The following is a 21,083-nucleotide window of genomic DNA, read 5'->3' on the forward strand; positions in this document are numbered from 1 at the left end:
CATCGCAGGCATTCCTGTCTGTAATGCAGCGTGAAGGGTAACCAGAGCCATGGTCTCCGAGCTGATAGTCCATGCTGCTGCAAACGTCGTCGAACTGTTCGTGCACATGGTTGTCGTCTTGCAAGCATCCCCATCGGTTGCCTCAGGTATCGAGACGTGGCTGCACGATCCGTTACAGCCATGTAAATAAGATGCCTGTCATCTCGACTGCTAGTTATACGAGACCATTGGGATCCAGCATGGCGTTACGTATTACCCTCCTGAACCCACCGATTCCACATTCTGCTAACAGTCATTGGATCTCGACCAATGCGACCAGCAATGTCGCGATACGATAAACCGCAATCGCGATAGGCTACAAGCCGACCTTTATCAAAGTTGGAAACGTGATGGTACGCATTTCTCCTCCTTACACGAGCCATCACAACAACGTTTCACCAGGCAATGCCGGTCAACTGCTGCTTGTGTATGAGAAATCGGTAGGAAACTTTCCTTGTGTCAGCACGTTGTAGGTGTCGCCACTGGCGCCAACCTTGTGTGAATGCTCTGAAAAGCTAATAGTTTGCATATCACAGCATCTTCTTCCTGTCGGTTAAATTTCGGGTCTGTAGCATGTCATCTTCGTGGTGTAGCAATTTTAATGGCCAGTAGTGCAATTATCCAGAGCGACCTTAAGTGGAATAACCACGTAAAACAAATAGTAGGAAAAGCAGATGCCAGACCAAGATTATAGGAAGAATATTAAGGAAATGTAACTCATCCACAAATGATGTGGCTTCTTATCAGGTAGGAAAGATAAAAGAGAGAGAGAGAGAAGATCCAGAGAAGAGTGAAGTGTTTCATCACGAGTTCGTATAGTCGGTGCCAGAGCATTACAAAGATTCTCAACAAACTCTAGTGACATACGTTACATGAGAGGCGTTGTGCATCATGGATAGGTGGGCTATAGAGATTTTGAGACAAGATTTTCTGGAAAGAGTCGGACAACATGTTACTTCTTCCCACATACACCTCGCGAAAGGTGAACGACGAGAAAATTCCAGATATTAGAGCTGACACAGGGGCTTACCGACAGGCTTCCCACGCGCCATTCGCGAGTGGAACAGAGAAGGGAGGATCAGTTAATGGTACCAGAAGATTAGAAGCCAATGAATAAGAAAGTGAGATGACGGACTGATTAACTTGGAGCGCTCCAAGTGGCCTGACAGCGAACCACCTAAGGTCGGATTACTGGAAGTCCCTATATGAATTTCAACCCCGTGGCTGCAGTAGTGTCACTTGGCGCGAGTAGTCGATTGAGAGGAAACTGTGACAGGGGATTTAGAGCGTACTGAAGTGAGTAGCAGGCGCGCAGCACGCGCATCTCTGCGACGAGCAGCAGGACGGCGAGAGCGGTGCCGAGTAACAGCAGCGCGATAGCCGGCAAGACGCCGGTGAGGCGCACGCCGCCGGGCCGCGCCACCGCCACGCACTCGGGCGCGCGCGGCAGATACACGCCCTCCAGTCGCCGCGACACGCCACGCTCCCAGCAGCGCCGCAGCCTGCCAACACACAGTACTGACTCATCTCACAGCCAGCCACGCGTGCGCACACACACCTACACCGTAGTCTAATATACACAGTCGCGACACCCACCGGTGCGAACCTAAGGCCATGTCCTACGCGAGCGACAGAAGCGAGCGACAGCGCGCGACAGCTTCAGGCGACAAAACACAACCGCAGGTGTAGTTACGGAGATGTCCTACGGGAGCGACATCTGTGTCGCTGCCTGTCTCCCGCTGCAACTGGCGACGTTTGAATTCAAACGTGTTTGAATCTTGTCGCTGCAGCACGCATGACACAGAGCGACAGCCACGTGTTTCCTTAGCAAAGCAGTGGAGCGGAAGGGATGGCAGCTATGAATTACTTAACATCCGATTTTAAGAAAATTATGCGGTGTAAAAATTTGATTCTTCTGCAACCTGTAGCTTGATATCCTTAAATGATAAAGGTCAGGATTTATTTTCATTATTCGTCATAGTTACTTTGCTGCACGAAATTGAGTACATGGCTGCACGAAATTTTTAAGAATTTGCAGAGGTAAAATCATATTGTGTAGACATTCCGTATAGTTCATTTAAGGCCATACACTATTGCATATGAAATGGAACTAGTATATCTAAATTGTATTTAAAATTGAGACCAGAATGATACCTCTTTTCATTCTTGAGATATTGGTTGTTATATCCACAGACGGGTTGCTCAGGCGCGTCCGAACCTTTCCTACGCTTCGGGAATCAAGTGGTCGTAAAAATCGCCGTATCTCATAAAAGGTTCAGGATTTCGAAACGACGAATTTTGCTTGAAAGTAATCAGGGTAATGAACGAAAACTTGATTAATAAGCTGAGGAAAAATTGAAATATTTCACGAAAAGCTTCTGTAAATGAAGTGTCAAAAATGTCATCTGTTCAAGACCTAGCTATTTTGCACATAAAAATATACATTGGTGCGGTATTTAAATGTCAAGAAGGCTTCCTTCGAATCAAGTACGTTAGGAAGGCAAACGAGGAGTCAGTAAGATCTGAATAAAACTTGAAATTAAAAAATGAAAGCAATCAATCAAATATTTCATGAAATGATTTGGGTAAAAGAAATAAGTAGATCAGAGAAACGCTCTACGTGCCTTTGAATGATGCTCGAAATCATGAAATGAAAATGAGGTGCACCAAACATGTCCCTTATATTTTTTATTTCATACGTTTAGACAAATCATTACACAAAACGTTTGACTTTCTTTTCAAAAATTTTGTAAGCTTTACTTTTACAGACTATTTAGAGTAATTGAAACGCTTGGCTTTAACACTCGACTGCTGGTGAATTACGTTCGCAACATCAAATATCTGTTAAATTTCAGCGTTCATTGTAATTTTTAATGTGTGTGATATACTGGGATAGGTGTGAAAATCAAGTTCTTTGGCAAGACCTTAAAATATACTTAGCAGAGCAGTGTAAACAGTATACATAAGACTTAGTATACAGAATCGTAACTCAGTAAAAATATAAGAACAGCTGGGAATCGAACCCAAGACCTTCTGCTCAAACGTAACTCTAAGCTGTATACGCTATCCCAACACCACAGCTAGCTGTTGATCCATAGTGTCAATCTGTATAGTTGTGTTTGTATTTGGCGTAGTTAGTCATGTAATAGTCATTCTTCTGCATTTATTGGCTGTTAAAAGTTCTTGATCATGTAAAAAAACATTCGTATTTAATTTATTGATGAGATAGGCGAATGCTCCTCTGCTCATTCACGTGTATTCGAAGAACTTGTCTGGAGATCTTCGTAGTTGACGATACTTCTGAAATTCTCCATGGAGATTCCTCCCTTTGTAAATTTCATGCACAGCATTCCTTTTCGCTTTATTTTCTTAAGTGAACCTAATTCTGTAGCCTTACTCTCTAGCTACAGTATTCTACAGGTTAAGGACGCCGTTTTATAGAATCAGCTGGTTGCCTATAAGCAGCCATCTTGTAGCACGACATGGTCGCTCGCATGCAGGACACCCAAGGCTTTCGCCCAATGTTGCTGCTTGTCGCTGGAGTGTCGTGTATCCAGAAGTCGCTCGCTTCTATCGCTCACGTAGGACATGGCCTAAAGCCTAGTTTACACGACGACACTGAGTTGCGCCACTCGTAGCGTGGAATGAGTTGCACGCAAGTGGTTTCATATATGACTGTAGACACGGCGACACCAGTATACACTTCAGTTTCATCGTTTTGTGGGTCCCTGAGTCGGGTCTGAAACGAAAGTTTTGGCAGTTGCACGTCGCACGAGTTCTGATGGAGTTAAAGCTTGTTGCGAGGAATCGCTGCACAAGAAAAAAATAAGAAACGTTTTCGATACATAACTGGATGAAGAAAAGACGTCAGCTCAGTTGCACAGAATCCTTGCTGAAATAATTTATAACAGAAGATCCAAGAAGTTCTTTTAATTATCTTAGAATGTCATCAGAACTGTCCACATTTCTTCTCAATAGAGTTAATTATGTGATAAGGAATAAAGGTATTATAATGCATGAAGCACTGTCGCCAGAACAGAAATTACATATCATATGGTGTGCATTACAATCGAGAACACTCGGCATGCTATAAGATACGGTTTTAGTTGGTGATGACGCTATTTCATTAACACCAATAATTATTAACATTAACAGTAATAATTTTTAACATTAGCAACAATAATTACTCGAAGCAGGCCGCATTAAGAAGAGAATGGTTTGCAAACAACTCTCTTGAAGAGAGATCTTTACAGTGGCAATATTTCAAAATTCTAACATATGTGTATGGGGAGCACTGCAGCGACGTTTTAAATAGAGGAATATTGAATAAAGAATGCAGCTTCTTGAATTTGTGTAGCCTTCCCTCCTGTCAACAATATTCCTTAACAAAGAGTTGGCCAACTCGAACGATGGGATTTTAGGCTTGTAGACGAGAGCATTACCACAGCTAGAATTACGCTTGCTTGTATTTTTCTTAATTCAGTTGTATATGTGCTCCTAACTAAATAAATTTTGCCATGCAGCTCAGATATTGTGAAACCATCTATGTTGTGATCGCACTTGACAGTCTCAGCGGCAGCAATGTGTTGCTTATTTTTATAATCAGTATCAGTGAAATCCCATGCAAAGCATAGATATCCAAAAAGCGAACTTTATTCTCCGTTTCCCACTTCATATTTCAGTTTGTCTGCACTCTCAGAACACACATAACCTCAAAACTCATGCAACTAGTGTCGCCAAAGTTGGAACATGCCGAAAGTGTTTAGTTTCACCAACGAGTTGCACAAACGCGCGGCGCGCATGCACAGTGGCTGGTAGGGCAGTTGCCTGCAACCTAGTGTCGTCGTGTAAACTAGGCTTTACTATCGTCTCACAATTGGATTGACACTAGCGCCTCTAGTGGCGAGAATGCCAGCCATAATATTGATGTTTGTTTTTAATTATTTTTCTGCTAAATTTACAAAATTTTTATTATATTTTTTGGTCAGAAGCATTAGCAATCAAGAGACATGAATTATCATGAAATAAATCTAAAAAGAGTGGAACGTCAGGGATTCACTGACATAACCTGCAACACATTCATGAAGAAATACTTTCGAATCTACACACATTATGAATATCGATGTACATGTAGATGTATGTATGTATGTCTCACATCTTCTCCTAAGCCACTGGACTACTTCAGCCAAGCTTGGTGCACGTATCACTTACAGTCTGGAAAGAATCGCTGCAGGGTTAAGAACTACATACAGGGTGTTTCAAAAATGACCGGTATATTTGAAACAGCAATAAAAACTAAACGAGCAGCGATAGAAATACACCGTTTGTTGCAATATGCTTGGGACAACAGTACATTTTCAGGCAGACAAACTTTCGAAATTACAGTAGTTACAATTTTCAACAAAAGATGGCGCTGCGGTCTGGGAAACTCTATAGTACGATATTTTCCACATATCCACCATGCGTAGCAATAATATGGCGTAGTCTCTGAATGAAATTACCCGAAACCTTTGACAACGTGTCTGGCGGAATGGCTTCACATGCAGATGTGATGTACTGCTTCAGCTGTTCAATTGTTTCTGGATTCTGGCGGTACACCTGGTCTTTCAAGTGTCCCCACAGAAAGAAGTCACAGGGGTTCATGTCTGGCGAATAGGGAGGCCAATCCACGCCGCCTCCTGTATGTTTCGGATAGCCCAAAGCAATCACACGATCATCGAAATATTCATTCAGGAAATTAAAGACGTCGGCCGTGCGATGTGGCCGGGCACCATCTTGCATAAACCACGAGGTGTTCGCAGTGTCGTCTAAGGCAGTTTGTACCGCCAAAAATTCATGAAGAATGTCCAGATAGCGTGATGCAGTAATCGTTTCGGATCTGAAAAATGGGCCAATGATTCCTTTGGAAGAAATGGCGGCCCAGACCAGTACTTTTTGAGGATGCAGGGACGATGGGATTGCAACATGGGGCTTTTCGGTTCCCCATATGCGCCAGTTCTGTTTATTGACGAAGCTTCGTCAGTAAACCAAAAAAATGGCTCTGAGCACTATGGGACTTAACATCTATGGTCATCATCCCCTAGAACTTAGAACTACTTAAACCTAACTAACCTAAGGACAGCACACAACACCCAGCCATCACGAGGCAGAGAAAATCCCTGACCCTGCCGAGAACCGAACCCGGGAACCCGGGCGTGGGAAGCGAGAAAGCTACCGCACGACCACGAGATGCGGGCGTCAGTAAACCAAATGCTGCCCACATGCATATCGCCGTCATCAATCCTGTGCACTATATCGTTAGCGAATGTCTCTCGTGCAGCAATGGTAGCGGCGCTGAGGGGTTGCCGCGTTTGAATTTTGTATGGATAGAGGTGTAAACTCTGGCGCATGAGACGATACGTGGACGTTGGCGTCATTTGGACCGCAGCTGCAACACGGCGAGCGAAAACCCGAGGCGGCTGTTGGATCACCTGCTGCACTAGCTGCGCGTTGCCCTCTGTGGTTGCCGTACGCGGTCGCCCTACCTTTCCAGCACGTTCATCCATCACGTTCCCAGTCCGTTGAAATTTTTCAAACAGATCCTTTATTGTATCGCTTTTCGGTCCTTTGGTTACATTAAACCTCCGTTGAAAACTTCGTCTTGTTGCAACAACACTGTGTTCTAGGCGGTGGAATTCCAACACCAGAAAAATCCTCTGTTCTAAGGAATAAACCATGTTGTCTACTGCACAGTTGCACGTTGTGAACAGCACACGCTTACAGTAGAAAGACGACGTACAGAATGGCGCACCCACAGACTGCGTTGTCTTCTATATCTTTCACATCACTTGCAGCGCCATCTGTTGTTGAAAATTGTAACTACTGTAATTTCGAAAGTTTGTCCGCCTGAAAATGTACTGTTGTCCCAAGCATATTGCAACAAACGGTGTATTTCTATCGCTGCTCGTTTAGTTTTTATTGCCGTTTCAAATATACCGGTCATTTTTGAAACACCCTGTACCTACCAAAGGCGTGGGTAGGAGGATGGGGTGGAAAAGCAGTGTAGCTCACGGCACGTGAATACCCATACTTAAGTCATCCAGTATTTGATAATGAGAGCACTTTGTGGTTTGCAACAAACTGTACACATAATTTCAACCCTTTACGAAACTTCTTCACATTGACAACCCCACAAAATGGCTTAAGTAAAGAACTGTCTCACTGTTCACATTTTCTCACATTTTTGCTGTTCATGCGGTAAAACCTGCATGACGTTTTAATTTATTACTTCTTTACTACTAACTGCATTCATGAGACGTTTTGTAGACAATATTCACGCATATCAGTGAAAGTACCAGCTATATTATATCAGTGTCTGACAATAGTTCAGGAAATACGGCATCATAAACATTGAGATGCGTAAAAAACAGCGGCATCGCGCAAGACGCTTAAATGTATCATTTCGTTGTCATTGATTCTATTCACAACACTTTTCGTACAACACATAGTTCGGGAGATATGACGTCAGACATTGTGCTGCCTGAAAATCTGCGGCATCACGATGACGTTTTAATTTAGTACTTCTTCACTGCTAACCATATTCACAACACATTTCAAAGTCAGTACTCACATAGAGCACTGGATGATCCTGGAAAATTATATCATTTACAGTATATACGCTACACTGGTGTCCAAAATTAAAGCAACAAACGGATATTATGCAAGGTTGCGTTTGTTTTGTCACAAAACAATACAAACAGGGGATAGTAGAGTAGAAACAATGTAAATAATACAGAATGTAATCAACTGCAACATGCATAACGGTAGACAAATATGTTCTTCGTTTCTTCCAACGGATTTGCATACACACATTTTGACAACTGGTAAATGTGTTCAGTATGGTGTGTGACCCCCTCTGGCACCAATACAGGTCTGACAACGACAGGACACACTGCGAATGATGTCATCGGCCTCATGTTGAGGCTATAACGCCCATTCTTCCTGCAGAGCCGTTCACAAGTCTTGGACAGTGGTTGGTGAATGCTGACCTGATGCAACTCGTCTCTCTAGTGCATCCCAGATATGGTCTATGGAGCTCAAATCGGGAGAGCGTGCAGTATCTTCCGTTGAAAAAAAAAATAAAAATAAAAAAATCAACCACCTGTGCTCTATGAGGTCAAGCATTATTGTCCATCCATACGAAGTCTGGGCCAACAGCACATCGCAACAAACCCGTATGAGCTCCGAAGACCTGCTCACGGTACCTGACAGCAGTTACAGCAGTTACATCTTGCAGAGTCACCCGTACAATTTCATGAAGAGGTGTTTCAATGGTCAACATAATCCCTGTCCACATCATCAGGGATCCTCCTCGATATCGGTCTCGTTCCAACAATGCTTGGGTCACGAAATCATATTCCACGTGCCCTCCAGCTACGAGTACGTCAACAATCACTCTCGAGACCAAATCGGCACTCATCTGTGAAAAGAACATTGCCCACTTTTCGACCGTTCGGTGGCTTGTTGACCACTCCACTCTAGACGCTCTTTTCTGTGAAGACACGCCAGAGGTAAACAGACAGCAGGTCTCCAACAATAAAGACCACTCTGCCGAAACCTTTTTTACACCGTTTGCTTCGATACAACACGTCCAGGGGATGATGCGAGGTCAGATGCCAGTTGCAGTGCTGTACTAAGGCGGTACACTCGTGCCCTTACAGCCAAATAACGGTCCACACTTTCTGATGTCACACGTGGTCGGACCTGTCCTGGACTCCGGGATACAGTTTCGGTCTCTGTAAGCTGTCGCCTCGTCCGAGAAACAACACAACGATTCACATTAAGCAATCGGGCCACATCAGTTAGCGACTCTCCCGCTTCCATTCTTCATATGGCCCTCCACGGCAGAATGTCTGCAGGCGTCACCGTCTGTGACTGTGTACACAGCGATTGTGGATGTGGGACTACCCTGCAAACACTACTCTGCTTCTGCTTGATAAGTGCGTGTGTGTGTGTGAAATCTTACGGGACTTAACTGCTAAGGTCATCAGTCCCTAAGCTTACACACTACTTAACCTAAATTATCCTAAGGACAAACACACACACCCATGCCCGAGGGAGGACTCGAACCTCCGCCGGGACCAGCCGCTCAGTCCATGACTGCAGTGCCTAAGACCGCTCGGCTAATCCCGCGCGGCTTGCTAAGTGCCCTGACGTCATTGTCGGCGTGATTGACCATTGACTGTAATGCCATCTTTAGTGCAGAGCACGATTGTAACGACATCTCTTGACAGTTTGTAAGCTCATATTGTGAATTAGACACAGGATGGGGAAATAACAGTTTGTTGCTTTAATTTTCGACGCCAGTGTAGTTGAGGAGATACGACATCATAAAGAATGAACTGCAGGGCGAAATTCGCTACAGATACAGGTGAAATATATATGAAATATGTTAAATATATGTGAAATACGTTTGACACGTGTGTATATGAGCAAAGTCATGGTTAAAAAGCTCATCCTAAACGGCTGGAACAATTTCAGCCAAATTTAGTGCACATATTAGTTATGATCAGGAAAGAAATACTTTTGGGGTAAGAACCAAAAGTCTCCTTCTTGGGTGAGTGTGTTAATGGGGAGAGAGATGGGAGAAGACGTGGACAGAGAGAGAGAGGTGGAAGGAGGAGGTGGACGCAGGTAGGGGGAGGAGCAAATAGACAGAGAGAATGGAGGGGGAAATGAACAGAGAGAGGGCAGAGGAGGAGATGCACAGAGACAGGAAAGAGGAGGAGATGAGGAGGAACAGGGGGAGGAGGAGATGGACAACCAGGGGAGAAGCAGCTGGAATTGGAGGGAGTGAGGAGGAGGAGATAGACGCAGAGAGGGGGAAACAGCGGCATGGAGGCAAAACGGTCGGGAATATTCAGTGAAATACTGGTCTTGGAACTCCAAGCATTTCCCCACGTATTAGCTCATCCTTCATATCTCTACCTCGATGCAGCTATTTCCCATACTTATCACTTTGTTATATGTATTTCTTAAGCTTCAAGTCCCCTGCATCCTTATCTATTTTTATAACTGACGCTCATGTATCAAATAGGTTGTTGTTATCGCTAAGCCTAATGCTTTCGAAAATTATATTACGTCTTCCATTTTCCTTTGCATTCCTATGTTCTTTTACTATTACATTACTTATTTTTTTAACGAGTTTTACTTGCACGATCTCCATCGTCTAATCAAGCGCAGGTTTGAATACTTGCCCTTCTTACTGTTGCTTTTATTATTTCTGTTTTATTGCAACTTATTAAATTGTTTTTCTTAACTTGTTTTATTCACGTAGTTTTTTTTTTTTTATAAAGGACTGAATTTCGGTAACTATTCCGGCATTTTTTTCTGCTTATCTCATTTTGCGAAAGCTGAATTTTGTGTACTACAATTCTTATGAAAAAAATTCTGCATTTATCGCTACATGGCACTTACTTTTGGATTCGTCACCACCTGCTGGTGGCTTAAATTGTCTTCCTGTTATCGCATTTTAGCTAGTCAGTTAGACTGACGTGGCAGCTTTGTTTGTTACATACTGTATTTATATATCTGGCCACCAAGATATTCGTGATGTGTATTTTAGCTGTTTAGTTTAGACGACATTTGTAGTTTCATACCATTATATATTCTTTGTGTATCTACATTTCTGTTATTTCCTATGTATTTCTGGTTTTCAGACAATGTGAGGATTGGTTATATCTGTAAAGCGCCAAATAAATTCATTGGTTTATTAGATTGTTGCTTCTTATTTAGTGACCATAGAGCAGTTGTGCAGTGCTGGTATTGAGAACATTCTTCATTATGTTCAAAGGCAAGAGTTTGTTGTTATTGTTGAACTGCGGAAGTTGTTTATGAACAACAAAAACATGTTTCATAGAAGCTCGACGAAGTATTAAAGTGGTGTTTGATATGTTTTGTTTCGGGTTTTTTAATTTTACCTTTTTATGGAGTAAATTGCGTTTTCTAGCGTTATATGATAAATCTGTACTGTTTTTTTCATTTTCACTACAATATTCCTCTGTTTCAAGTTAAAAATCATCAAGTATCGAATAAAATCAGAATTAAAAATTAACAATGTCAGTTATACTATAAATACTGTTTATTTTTAAGTAACAGACAGGATGATAACTATGTACAACTAAAATGTTCTGTAGGTTACACAGCTCTTTATATACTGAAGCCCAAAAGTAACTGGTATAGGCATGCGTATCCTGATACAGAGATATGTAAACAGACAGAATACGGCGCTGCGATCGGCAACGCCTGTATAAGACGACAAGTGTCTGGCGCAGTTGTTAGATCGGTTACTGCTGCTACAATGTCAGGTTATCAAGATTTAAATGAGTCTGAACATGGTGTTATAGTCGCACGTGCGATCGGACACAGCATGTCCGAGCTAGCGATGAAGTGGGGATTATCCCGTACGACCATTTCATGAGTGTGCCGTGAATATCAGGAATCCGGTAAAACATCAAATCTTCGAAATCGCTGCTGCCGGCAAAAGATCCTGCAAGAATGGGACCAACGACGACTGAAGAGAATCCAACGTGACAGAAGTACAATCCTACCGCAAATTGCTGCAGATTTCAGTGCTGGGACATCAACAAGTATCAGCGTGGGAACCATTCAACGAAATATAATCGATACGGGCTTTCGGAGCCGAAGGCCCACTCGCGTACCCTTGATGACTGCATGACACAAAGCTTTACGCCGCCCCATGTGCGAGATTCACTAGTATCTGAGCTTTCCTCAGGGATATGGTGCCACCACTTGGCAAACTGTAGGGGTGATTGTGGTGTCACCGCCAGACACCACACTTGCTAGGTGGTAGCTTTTAAATCGGCCGCGGTCCGCTAGTATACGACGGACCCGCGTGTCGCCACTGTCAGTGATGGCAGACCGAGCGCCGCCACACGGCAGGTCTAGTGAGACGTACTAGCACTCGCCCCAGTTGTACAGCCGACTTGCTAGCGAAGCTACATTGACAATTACGCTCTCATTTGCCGAGACGATAGTTAGCATAGGCTTCAGCTACGTCATTTGCTACGACCTAGCAAGGCGCCATAGCATTTGATAATTAATATTGTGAAGCCTGTACAGTAACGAGAGATGTTCACCAATTGTGGATTAAAGTTAAGTATTCTACCAGTTACTCTTGTTTTGCTAGTCTTATTTCTCTCACCTGTTCCAGACCTCACGCCAGCCTGCGTGAGCTTAATCGCGTGCCTTTCGGCTTCCTCCAAACTCCGTGAATTGGCTCCTGCCAATTCACAACAGTGATTACCTACAAAACTGTCGATAACTTTCTAATCCCGTGACAGTAAGAGCCACAAGCTTACACAGGCACAAACTCGTCTAATGTCTGAATTAGTGCTGGAGAGAGCTGACACTATGAATCCTGCAGGGCTGTCCATAAAACCGTAAGAGTACGAAGAGATGCAGATCTCTTCTGAACAGCAGGTTGCAAGACATCCAAGATAAGCTCAATAATGTTCATTTCTGGGGAATTTGATGGCCAGCGGAAGTGTTTAAACTCAGAAGAGTGTTCCTGGAGCCACTCTGTAGCAATTCTGGACGTGTAGCGTGTCGCATTGTCCTGCTGGAATTGACCAAGTCCGTCGGAATGCACAATGGACATGAATCGATGCACGTGATCAGATAGGGTGCTTACGTATTTGTCATCTGTCAGAGTGGTAGCTAGACGTTTCAGGGGTCCCATATCACACCAACTGCACACGCAACACGCCAGTCATCAACTGGTCAATGTCGGTGTTGATGGATCCAGGCGAGGCGTAAAGCTTTGTGTCGTGCAGTCATCAAGGGTACACGAGTGGGCCTTCGGCTCCGAAAGCCCATATTGATGATGTTTCATTGAATGGTTCGCACGCTGACACTTGTTGATGGCCCAGCACTGAAATCTGCAGGAACTGGCGGAAGGGTTTCACTTCTCTCACGTTGAATGACTGTCTTCAGTCGCCGTTGGTCATGTTCTTGCAGGACCTTTTTCCGGCCGCAGCGATATCGGAGATTCGATGTTTTACCGGATTCCTGATACACTACACTCGTTTAATGGTCGTACTGGAAAATCATCCACTTCATCGCTAGCTCGTACACGCTGTGTCCCATTGCTCATGTGCCGTCTATAACACGATGTTGAAACTCATTTAAATTTTGCTAACCTGCCATTGTAGCAACAACTGCGCCAGACAGTTATTATCTTATATAGGCCTTGACGACCGCAGCACCGTATTCTGCCTGTTTACATATCTCTGCATGTGAACAAACATGCCTGTATCAGTTTCTTTGGCTCTTCAGTGTATTTGAATCACTTTCAATTGGTCGGCAGGTTTCTCGATACGCAGACGCGTTTAAGCGTTTGCATGTCAATATATCCGTAATGAAATTGCACACCTCTCTGGATTATGTTCAGTTTCATTGTTTCATTTATGTTACTGCATATAGGTAATCGTTTTTCCCTCGCTCTGTTTGCGAGTGGAACAGGAAAGGAAATAACTGGTATGGTACAGGATACCCTTCGCCACGCACCATACGGTGGCTTGCGGAGTAGATGTAGATGTAGATGTAGATCTGAGGTTTCAATGTGAAGAATTTATTATGAGTTGTGGCATACGGGACTTTAATAAATAAAAAGTCTAATTTGAACTGATTTTTGGAAAAGGAACAATTCTAAAAATAAACAGTACATTTTGTGATACGTCATTAATTATTACCAGTTAAATCTTGTACCGTCCTTATCGTAATATGCTACTGAATGGACGTGTACGATTGACCGAATAGACATCGAACGAGGTGGTGCAGTGGTTAGCACACTGGACTCGCATTCGGGAGGACGACAGTTCAATCCCGCGTCCGGCCATCCTGATTTAGGTTTCCCGTGGTTTCCCTAAATCGCTTCAGGCAAATGCCGGGATGGTTCCTTAGAAAGGGCACGGCCGATTTCCTTCCGCATCCTTCCCTGATCCGAGATTGTGCTCCGTCTCTAATGACGTCGTTGTCGACGGGACGTTAAACAGTTATCTCCTCCTTGACCGATTAGAGAATCGGATGTGGAGAGCTATAATGTAGTACTGTTGCTATTATCTTCGTGGCAGTATGACAAAATGGAAAGTACCGTTGTCAATGAGAGTTAACTATTACCAGTGCTGGATTCCACATTTTGTCAAGATTAAAACCATTGTTTTAATTAATAAATCATTCGTCAAACTGTCTCAGTAGCTTTCAATACCTTATATCTCTGGCGCCCGTGTGGTATTGCCCCCATAATAATTTGCCAGTTGAACGGCAGTCTCTTACCGTCACCATGCCCTCCAGAAATTCCACCGCTCCCTCCAGACCCATGTCAACCAGTTCACATCTGGTGTAACCAGTGACTCCTGAAGATTAATCCCTCGAAACCACAGGTACACACTGGCCATTAAAATCGCTACACCACGAAGATGACGTGCTACAGACGCGAAATTTAACCGACAGGAAGAAGATGCTGTGATATGCAAATGATTAGCTTCTCAGAGCATTCACACAAGGTTGGCGCCAGTGGCGATACCTATAACGTGCTGACATGAGGAAAGTTACCAACCGATTTCTCATACACAAACAGCAGTTGACCGGCGTTGACCGGTGAAACGCGGTTGTGATGCCTCGTGTAAGGAGGAGAAATGCGTACCATCACGTTTCCGACATTGATAAAGGTCGGATTGTAGCCTGTCGCGATTGCGGTTTATCGTATCGCGACATTGCTGCTCGCGTTGGTCGAGATCCAATGACTGTTAGCAGAATATGGAATCGGTGGTTTCAGAAGGGTAATACGGAACGCCGTGCTGGATCCCAACGGCAGAAGCATGGACTATCAGCTCGGAGACCATGGCTGCGATTACCCTTGACGTTGCATCACAGACAGGAGCACCTGCGATGGTGTATTCAACGACGAACCTAGGTGCACGAATGGCAAAACGTCAATTTTTCGGATGAATCCAGGTTCTGTTTACAGCATCATGAGGGTCGCAACCGTGTTTGGCGACATCGCGGTGGACGCGCATTGGAATCGTGTATTCGTCATCGCCATACTGGCGTATCACCCGGCGTGATGGTATGGGGTGCCATCGGTTACACGTCTCGGTCACCTCTTGTTCGCATTGACGGCACTTTGACAGTGGACGTTACATTTCCGATTTGTTACGACCCGTGGTTCTACCCTTCATTCGATCCCTGCGAAAACCTAGATTCCGGCAGGATAATGCACGTCCTCATGTTGCAGGTCCTGTACGGGCCTTTCTGAATACAGAAAATGTTCGACTGCTGCCCTGGCCAGCACATTCTCCAGATCTCTCACCAATTGAAAACGTCTGGTAAATGGTGGCCGAGCAACTGGCTCGTCACAATACGCCAGTCACTACTCTTAATGAACTGTGGTATCGTGTTGAAGCTGCATGAGCAGCTGTACATGTACACGCCATCCAAGCTGTGTTTGACTCAATGCCCAGGCGTATCAAGGCCGTTATTACGGCCAGAGGTGGTTGTTCTGGGTACTGATTTCTCAGGATCTATGCCCCCAAATTGTGTGAAAATGTAATCACATGTCAGTTCTAGTATAATATATTTGTCCAATGAATACCCGTTTATCATCTGCATTTCTTCTTGGTGTAGCAATTTTAATGGCCAATAGTGTAATAATTATAAGACGAACCACCCACAATTTCCGCCTCCATGACTTCTACGTTGCCATTTATGACCGTCTTATCCAGTTAACAAACTCACTGAAATATCTCAGACGAAACCCATTTTGTAGACTAACATGGAAACCCCACCAAGTAACCATCGAACACAAAGCCCATTACAGACCAAAACTACTGCGCAGCAAAATATCTTCATCTCTCCACCATTCTCCACATCTACAAACGTTTGTTCCCACCTATCCTATCCTATGCACGTCCTATGCCTCATCAATATTCTATCAGTTTGTCCAAGTCCTTGAACGACACGCTCCTTGCATTGCTGTCTGAATCCGCCTCCCCTCCCCTCGAAGATCTATTTATCAACTCATCTTTCTTCCCAGACTCTTCGCCCACATTGGACGCCTCTGTACATCCTATACTTCTTGTGTACTCGACTCCAACAATGCCATTATTTCCCCCTGATCACAAATCTAGGTGTGCTGCTTTACAATTAAACACTTTGCACAATTTCTCCCAAAGCAATTTTAACAGACTCCCACTCCCTGACGACGAAATCTCTCCTATGATATTTGGCCCTCTACCATCTATTCCTTTCCGATTTCATGTCTCCCTTTCCCTCCACATACCATCCTTTCCTTTCCTCCTGTCGACCCTGACATAATCCCCATTCTAGCTATCTGCATCCTGAATCCCATGTTTTCTGCCAATCGTCTTCCTACATTATACCCATCTGTCCAACCCAGCCCACCTGAACCAAGTAGCTCTTTAAACACTTCACCTATCCCAAAGGATCAATCCTCCTTTCCTCTCCCCGTTGCTCCTAAAAGCAAGTCCTCCCCATCAAATGGAAGTGCAGTTTAACACAGTGCAGTGTTTGTTTTAACTTTCTCGCAACACACTGTTTTTAAATATCATACAACGTTTTCCTAATTGTTATTTGCAAATTATCAACGAAAAAATCATTTTATCTATCTTAAAACATCTTTATATAACTCACCCCTCTAAGTGTTTTTATTCCATCTCTGCATCTTTAAACTCTTTGGCTGAAGGGCTGTCAGCCCCTCTAGGACAAGAGAATGAAATAACAGTAAAGGAAAGTATCACTCTTTCAGGCCTGCTCCAAAGATGGCAGAATAATTTACAGCCGAATTATTAGCAGCAGACAAAGATTCGTTACAGCTGAGTTCCCTCAGTTTTGGGGATCAAGTAATACACTGTGAGAATAGAAAGTTCATACTAAGGTTCATTCTGTAGTGAATTACCTATCTGAGCTAATTCTAATGATACAGGTTACCTACTAGGGTTATTTTATTTTAAATTTCAACACTTTATTAGTCACAGTGCATTACAATGAGGTGTAGTTCATGTTTAAAGCCCCATTGACGTTGAAACCATTAGAGACCTTATAAAACGAGCTCTGCCGTGGAATGGTGGGGAAGAACACCCGGAACTGTTCGATAAAGAAGCTACCCCGAGTCACGTATTGATGACTTATTGATTTGTGCATTGTTAAGTATGACGCTGTTACTAGCCGGTAATGGCGCGCCAAGACAGGAAACCAGAGGCAAAATGTGCAAGTGGTAGCGCTTAGGTTACAAGAAGTAAACAGTAATGGAAGGTTCAAAATGGTTCAAATGGCTCTGAGCACTATGGGACTTAACATCCCCTAGGCTTAGAACTACTTAAACCTAACTAACCTAAGGACATCACACACACCCATGCCCGAGGCAGGATTCGAACCTGCGACCGTAGCTGTCGTGCGGTTCCAGACTGAAGCGCCTAGAACCGCTCGGCCACACCGGCCGGCAGTAATGGAAGGTGCGTGGAATTTCAGACGCTCCGGGCAGCTGTCCAAGGGTAGAAGTTTCAGGTCAGAGAATTAACTGGTAACTCCCTGCACTATCTAGGTGCTGTTGTAAGGTGTCACAGTCAACAGTGGTCGCAAACAGGCAAGTCTTAGCATATGCAGCAAGCTCCTGAGAACTATACTGTCAGTGGATTCACACAGATTAGACTGAGATGGGAAATAAGTAAAACTACTGGAACAGTGGTCCCCATTCGCGAGAGAGAATTCTTCACCCGTAAGATGGGGCAAAGTGACGTAAAAGAGTGTTATCGCTAGCCCTGTTAGGAAGGGTAGTGACGTTGAGCTTTCAGATGAACGCTGTTGATGCCAAACAGGGAGTTTGTTAGTGTGAACGTCAAGGACAATCCGATTTCTGGAGTAAAAGAGGAGGAAGAACCCGATCGTGGTTCGCCAGAGGTACCAGACATGTATGGAGCAGCACGTCAGACTGGCCGACGTCTGTAAAGTACCGGTGGACTGTCGGGCAGGATATGGATATGGAGGAACCGCGCACTGCCACAGTCTTTTAAAAACTTCGAATTTTCGTATTCGGGGAGGGGGGAATCCTCAGTCAGATCTTTCAGACGCCCAGTCCAAGTCGTTCGATGCCAGCCTTGGGTAAGCTCCTAATAAGTCTTTTTTCTCACGTGGAGTGTTGTTGAAATATTTACACTTTACGATGCTGCTAGTGATTGCTACGTCTGTTAGGTCTCACCCCACGGATTCAGATACGACTTCTGCTGAGCCAACAGTCGAATTCTTTGCTTTTCTTAATGCTTAGAGATAGCGTTCAATGTGGCAGTTAGTTTTAACGCGATAAACAAGTGTATTTTGGACCCTCGAGTCTCCTAGAAGTACCCTTATCGAGTAACAAAATCCACACTTCTCGCAGGTGCCCTGTGAAAGTTCAAAATCAAATGGCTCTGAGAACTATGGGACTCAACATCTTAGGTCATAAGTCCCCTAGAATTTAGAACTACTTAAACCTAACTAACCTAAGGACATCACACACACCCATGCCCGAGGCAGGATTCGAACCTGCGACCGTAGCAGTACCGCGGTTCCGGACTGCAGCGCCAGAACCGCTAGACCACCGCGGCCGGCCTCCCTGTGAAAGGGTATGGCGCTGAACCAAGTAATTCACTGGTCTACAAAAAAACGTTTTTTTCTATTTCTGAAAAAATACACTGTGAACACAGTTGTACTTCGAGTGCTGAATTCAAAAAAAAGTTTTTAATTTTTTTCTGTCAGGGATAATTTATGAGTAATCGTTTTTGATGCAGTGCAGCAAACATGAGGTGAAATTCGATAAACAAATTCACGTTTTTTATGATGTTACAAGTTCATGACACTAATGAAGTGTGATATCTAACATATAACACAGTAATCTTTGTGTATACACTTTGTAGCATTTATTTGATATGAGAAATTACAGAAAATTGACAATAATGAGCCACTGTATTGTAATGCACATCACTTTTTTTCTCTTGCAATGTGAACCTTTCTTCTCTCGAATGATATTCCAGCAATAATCTGCTAACATAGAAGGTACCCACTTCCCTTCATAATGCCTTTATATGGTACAAATGTGCTTATTGAATCTTTCGCCATGTTCATCCGATACTTCACTACGACTCTCTGTGAAGTAGTTCAGATGAGAGTCCATCATATGTACCTTCAAAGACACATTGCACCCAAGGTCTTGATATGCTTTGATCATGTCATTCACCATTGCTTTGTAGTTGGTAGCTCGTCTTCTTCTGAAGAAGTTTTCAAACACCATCTTGAAACAGTCCCATGCTGTCTTTTCTTTGTCAGTTAAACGTGCTTCGAAATTTGCATCTTTCTGCAGAACCTTGATTTGTGGGCCCACAAATACACCTTCCTTTATTTTTGCAGCTGAAAGACGAGGGAATCTGGTAGCTAGATATGCAAACCGACTGCCTGTTGGATCCATGGCCTTTACGAATTCTTTTATTAGGCCAAGATTGATGTGAAGCGGTGGAAGTAATATATCTTCAGTAGCTACCAGACTTTCACGTTGGACATTCTTTTCGCCCACTTTACATCTCCCCATAGGCCATTTCTTTTTCACGTAGTGAGAATGTCTGCCTCGACTATCCCACTCGCAAAGAAAACAGGCATACTTCGCGTAGCCTTGTTCCATTCCCAGTACCATAGCAATTACTTTGAAATCTGCACATATTTTCCGCTTGTATTCATTGTATTGTAATGAATTTAGCATCCTTTGTACGAATTCGTAATCCTCTTTGGTCAAGCTACCGTAAGCTACTGGAACAGAAGGTATTTTATTTCCGTTATGGAGCGACTTGTTTTCGACGCATCTAAAGTCTCCACTCCTTTGAAATATAGGTGAACTTCAACATTTTCATTAGGCCAGCAACGTCACTGCAAAATGCCAGTGCTCCGTGAGTTGCAAAATAGGAAATAAAGGTCATGATCTCTGCGCCTGAACACTCTGACTATAGTACTTTGGTGGAGCAGATTATACTCTTGTAATACTGAACCAAGCAGCTGCGACTTTTGTTCGCTTAGTCCTAGATCACGTACTAAATCATTTCAACCCGCTTGTGTTAACAAAGGTAGTGATGACTCACTTGTGCAGTGATATAAAGGATCATCATCTGTGATTTCTTCAGTGCTACTTACTTCACTGTCACTCCAAATTTGACCTGGGGCTGTTGAAGGTACTGGAAGGCTGTCAGAATGCTGCACTGGCACTCTCGCTGAAGGCAGACATGGGTAAACAATGTGCCTCTTCGATTTTTTGTTTGTAAAACCCTGCATTTTTGTTAGACAGAAACAAAAATCAGTAACACCATCGGCACAGCGAACAACGCCACATTCTCTTTACCTTTCCACCACTGAATTACACTGCTGGCCATTAAAATTGCTACACCAAGAAGAAATGCAGATGATAAATGGGTATTCACTGGACAAATATATATTTTACTAGAACTGACATGTGATTACATTTGCACGCAATTTGAGTGCATAGATAGTGAGAAAACAGTATCCAGAACAACCACCTCTGGCTGTAATAACGGCCTAGATACGCCTGGGAATTGAGTCAAACAGAGCTTGGATAGCGTGTACATGTACAGCTGCCCATGCAGCTTCAACACGATACCACATTTTCTGTATCCAGAAAGGCCCGTACAGGATCTGCAACATGCGGTCGTGCATTATCCTGCTGAAATGTAGGGTTTCGCAGGGATCGAAAGAAGGTTAGAGCCACAGGTCGTAACACATTTGAAATGTAACGTCCACTGTTCAAAGTGACGTCAATGCGAACAAGAGGTGACCGAGACGTGTAACCAAATGCACCCCATACCATCACGCCGGGTGATACGCTAGTATGGCGATGACGAATACACGCTTCCAATGTGCGTTCACTACGATGTCGCCAAACAAGGATGCGACCATCATGATGCTGTAAACAGAACCTGGATTCATCCGAAAAA

The 21,083-nt window shown here is 43.8% G+C and overlaps 1 protein-coding gene across 1 annotated transcript in view; it reads right to left on the reverse strand.

Annotated features, from left to right (window-relative positions):
- Nucleotides 1-1,240: 1,240 nt before the first annotated feature.
- LOC126184441 (glutamate receptor ionotropic, kainate glr-3-like) overlaps nucleotides 1,241-21,083 on the reverse strand; it is a 109,283-nt gene continuing 89,440 nt past the window's right edge. The window contains exon 6 of the mRNA XM_049926831.1: nucleotides 1,241-1,541. Within this exon, the coding sequence (XP_049782788.1) occupies nucleotides 1,241-1,541 (301 nt within the window). The remainder of the gene's footprint in view (nucleotides 1,542-21,083) is intronic.

The sequence above is a fragment of the Schistocerca cancellata genome, chromosome 4 (assembly GCF_023864275.1).
Source record: "Schistocerca cancellata isolate TAMUIC-IGC-003103 chromosome 4, iqSchCanc2.1, whole genome shotgun sequence".
NCBI classification, from domain to species: domain Eukaryota; kingdom Metazoa; phylum Arthropoda; class Insecta; order Orthoptera; family Acrididae; genus Schistocerca; species Schistocerca cancellata.